This window comes from Myotis lucifugus, unplaced genomic scaffold (genome assembly GCF_000147115.1).
Source record: "Myotis lucifugus unplaced genomic scaffold, Myoluc2.0 scaffold_0, whole genome shotgun sequence".
In the NCBI taxonomy this organism is placed as follows: Eukaryota; Metazoa; Chordata; class Mammalia; order Chiroptera; family Vespertilionidae; genus Myotis; species Myotis lucifugus.
In genome coordinates this window covers 47,386,024-47,389,854 of record NW_005871048.1, presented here as the reverse complement: position 1 = coordinate 47,389,854, position 3,831 = coordinate 47,386,024, and the positions used below count along the sequence as shown (strand labels likewise).

General features: G+C 50.7%; 1 protein-coding gene across 1 annotated transcript in view; it reads right to left on the bottom strand.

Moving 5' to 3' along the window:
- Positions 1-2,192, bottom strand: part of DEPDC1B (DEP domain containing 1B) — a 62,682-nt gene extending 60,490 nt beyond the window's left edge. The window contains exon 1 of the mRNA XM_006081428.3: positions 2,128-2,192. Coding sequence (XP_006081490.1) covers positions 2,128-2,175 — 48 coding nt within the window. The 5' untranslated portion in view covers positions 2,176-2,192. The remainder of the gene's footprint in view (positions 1-2,127) is intronic.
- Positions 2,193-3,831: the final 1,639 nt, after the last annotated feature.

The window sequence follows — 3,831 nt, the reverse complement described above, 5'->3', positions numbered from 1 at the left end:
CCAGGCCTCTATCCTATATAGTAAAAGGGTAATATCCGTTAATCAGCCTAACAGCAGAAGGACTGGGAATGACTGGTCACTTTGACACACACTGACCACCAGGGGGCAGACGCTCAATGCAGGAGCTGCCCTCTGGTGGTCAGTGCACTCTCACATGGGAGGAGCTCTGCTCAGCCACAAGCCAGGCTGATGGCTGCCAGCACAGTGGTGGTGGTGGGAGCCTCTCCTGCCTCCTCAGCAGCGCTAAGGATGTCCGACTGCAGTTTAGGCCTGCTCCCCGCTGGCAAGTGGACATCCCCCGAGGGCTACCGGGCTGCCAGAGGGATGTCTGATTGCCATCTTAGGCCCAATCCCCTGGGGAGAGGGCCTAAGCCAGCAGATGGTCATCCCCTGAGGGGTCCCAGACTGCGAGAGGGCACAGGCTGGGCTGAGGGACCCCCCCCCCCCCCCCCCGCAAGTGCACAAATTTTTGTGCACCGGGCTTCTAGTAATATATTAACTATGTATAGTGTCAGATGGGTACTAGACTTCCGGGAAGGGGATCACCTCATAAGTTATATAAATGTCTACCTACTATGTTGTATACCTGAAATATTAAATGTCAACTGTAAATGAAAAATAAAATTTTTAATTTAACAAAAAAGAAAAGTGGAGCTGAATTTCTACAATCTGGAATTGGCTGTTTGACTTGCTCTGACCAATGAGGTCTAAACAAAAAGTTACAGGCAGAAACCTTCTTTTGGTTATGTTGAACCACTATGTGAAGATACTTGGCTCAGCCAACAGCCAGAACCAAGTCAAGGGTTCTGTCCTAGTCAAGTCACTAGATGATCGTGGCACATGAGTGGCCCCAACAATAAAGCCACTGACATAAGCCCAGGCGAGATTGCTGACTCACAAAATTGTGGACAAGTAAATGGTTAAGCCAAATGAAACAATGCCACGGACTCCCCAAGTCTTCTGAAATCATATGTATAATTTCATGAGTATGTGGAATGAGCACTATTCTATAAAAAGGAGATTCTCAAAGTGGTCTATGAGCCAAATAAAAAATTAAACAACCATCTGCCCCAACCACGATTTCTCTTAGAAGCTGGCTTTCTTAGCTCTGGCTTGACCCCACCAGCCATTGTGACACTGGTTCCCGAAAGAAAAGGAAACCCTAATTATACCTTCCCCTGTCCCACTGTCCTCATCTCTTCCACATATGCAAGCCTAGTAACTAGCTGCATTAGAGGTTGAACTTAATTCCCATCTTTTCCTGGATATCCATTAGGGTGCACAGAACAAGGAGACTAATTCCCCAGAAGTGACCCGAAGTGGTGCCAGACCCAAGAGGAAGGTCCCTTCCTCCCAAATTACCAGTACGCTTTCATAGAAAGCTGCCTAAAACCCTGCCATGAACATACCAAACTGTCATCACTCCTTCCTCTGAAACACAAATCACTATAATCACCTGCTCCAGGTCATAAAAGAAATCAAAATAAGAACCCCTGAGAACTCCCAATACCGAAGCTCTTCTCCCAGGAGAAAAGGCAGCACCCTGGGCCATCAGGGTCTGCAAAGGCTCTTTCAGACCAACCAGCCCAGCCCCTCATTTATGTCAATGATGAAAAAAAAACACCAAAAAAAACAGAAACACCAGGAACCGGAAATGTGGTCAGGGCGATCCACCTCTGCTCTGGGCACCGTTAGAAAGAACCTCAAGTTGTCACCACCAGTGACTCTCAGGACGGAGACACGCCCTGCCCGGACTGCAGGGGGGTCCCTACGGTTAGAAATGGGTTTCCCCGCTCCTGGCAACAGGCGAAGGTTTACTCGGGACAAACAGGCTGGGAGAGGGGGTCACCTGGTCCTCCCGGCTCTTCAAAGTGGGAGGTGCCATTGATGGCCCAGAACACCTCCAAGATCTCGGGAACGAAGCTGCGCCCCCGACGGCCTGGGCTCCGGGACCCGTTATCCGTTCTTTGAGCAACATCCAGAAAACAGCCACCCCGACACGTCCCGCCCCCAAACCCCGGCCCGGCCCCCAAGCCCCGGCCCGGCCTGCGCTCCAGAAGCGAAGACTGACCCGTCAGCGGGAAGGCCGGGGAATCGGGGACCGGAGGCCCCCTCATGCTGACTCACCAGCCTGGTGGCCCGGTACGGCCCGGGCCCCACAATGCGGTGCTCCATGGCCCGCACACGGCGGCGGCGGCGCTGCAGGTCAGCAAGAACCCTCCGAGCCGCTGTTTGAATCGCGAGCCTGCGCGCAGCGGGCGCTGATTGGGCGGCGCTGCAGCACGTGACAGGAACTGCTGGGCGGGGCCGTCGGGACCCACGCGGAAGGGGGCGGGGCCACTGTTTCCTTGGAGTCCTTCTGCGGAGGGAGCTGTGGACGCACTTCCAGCGCGGACTAAGTGGGTACCGACCCTCGCCCACCTTGCGCACGTCCTGCGGGCGCCTGTCGACTGACCGTGCAGGGTGTCTCCGCCGCGCTCTGAGGCGAAGGTGGCAATGAAAGTAACACTCAGTGACCGAAACCCAGCGGGGCTGGATAGACAAACCCCCGCCCGCCCTTCCAAATGCACCGTGAACCTGGAGGTGCTGCCAAGATTGGGGAAAGTAGGTGGTGAAAGGAAGCGAGCGGACAGCGTCTACAAGTGGAGGGACATTTAAAAACTAGATAAGAGCACTCAGCCACGAGGAGTGTCTATATAACGTGTAGGAACAACAAAGGTGGGAAAGAGTCCCGATTTAGCTTTCTGTTTGTTCTTTTGGTAGAGTAGGTTTTCCCTTGAATTTGAGTTCTATATTTTGTATCAGACTGAATTTTTCAGTCCCTTGCCACAGGGCTGTGAGTTTTTTTTACTGCTCAGGATTTTCCCCACCAGGGAATTGGTGGTCTGATGTTCAATTTTTCAAAAGGACAAATGAGGTCCCAACTCTTTGCCTATGACTAAAGTTCAAAGTTCAAGTCTGATCACCTCAGAGAGTGCTGGCGAGGATGTGGAGAAAAGGGAAACCTCCTGCACTGCTGGTGGGAATGCAGACTGGTGCAGCCACTATGGACGGCAGTATGGAGGTTCCTCAAAAAATTGGAAATGTGAACTCCCATTTGACCCTGTGATCCCACTTCTAGGAATATATCCCAAGAAAACAGAAACACCAATCAGAAAGGATATATGCACCCATATGTTCATAGCAGCACAATTCACCATAGCTAAGATCTGGAAACAGCCTAAGTGCCCATCAGTAGATGAATGGATTAAAAATCTGTGCTACATCTACACAATGGAATACTATGATTCTGTAAAAAAGAAGGAATGCTTACCATTTGCAACAGCATGGATGGACCTGGAGAGCATTATGCTAAGCAAAGGAAGCCAAAGATAAATATCACATAATCTCACTCATTTGTGGAATATAATGAACAACATAAACTGATGAACAAAAATAGATCCAGAGACATAGAAGCATCAAACAGACCATCAAACCTCAGAGGGAAGGAAGGGGAGGGTAGGCGGGGACAGAGGGAAGTGGGGGAAGAGAGAAGATAGAGGCCAACCAAAGAACTTGTATGCATATAAGCATATAAGCATAACCAATGGACACATACAGGTAATAGGGGGGTGAAGGCCTGGTCTAGGGGGCGGGGGTGGGCTGGGAGAGGTCAATGGGGGGGGAGGGGACATATATAATACTTTCAACAATAAAGATTTTTTTAAAAAATATATTTCTTTATTGATTTCAGAGAGGAAGGAAGAGGGAGAGATAGAAACATCAATGATGAGAGAGAATCATTGATTGGCTGCCTCCTGCATGCCCCCAACTGGGGATGGAGCCCGCAAC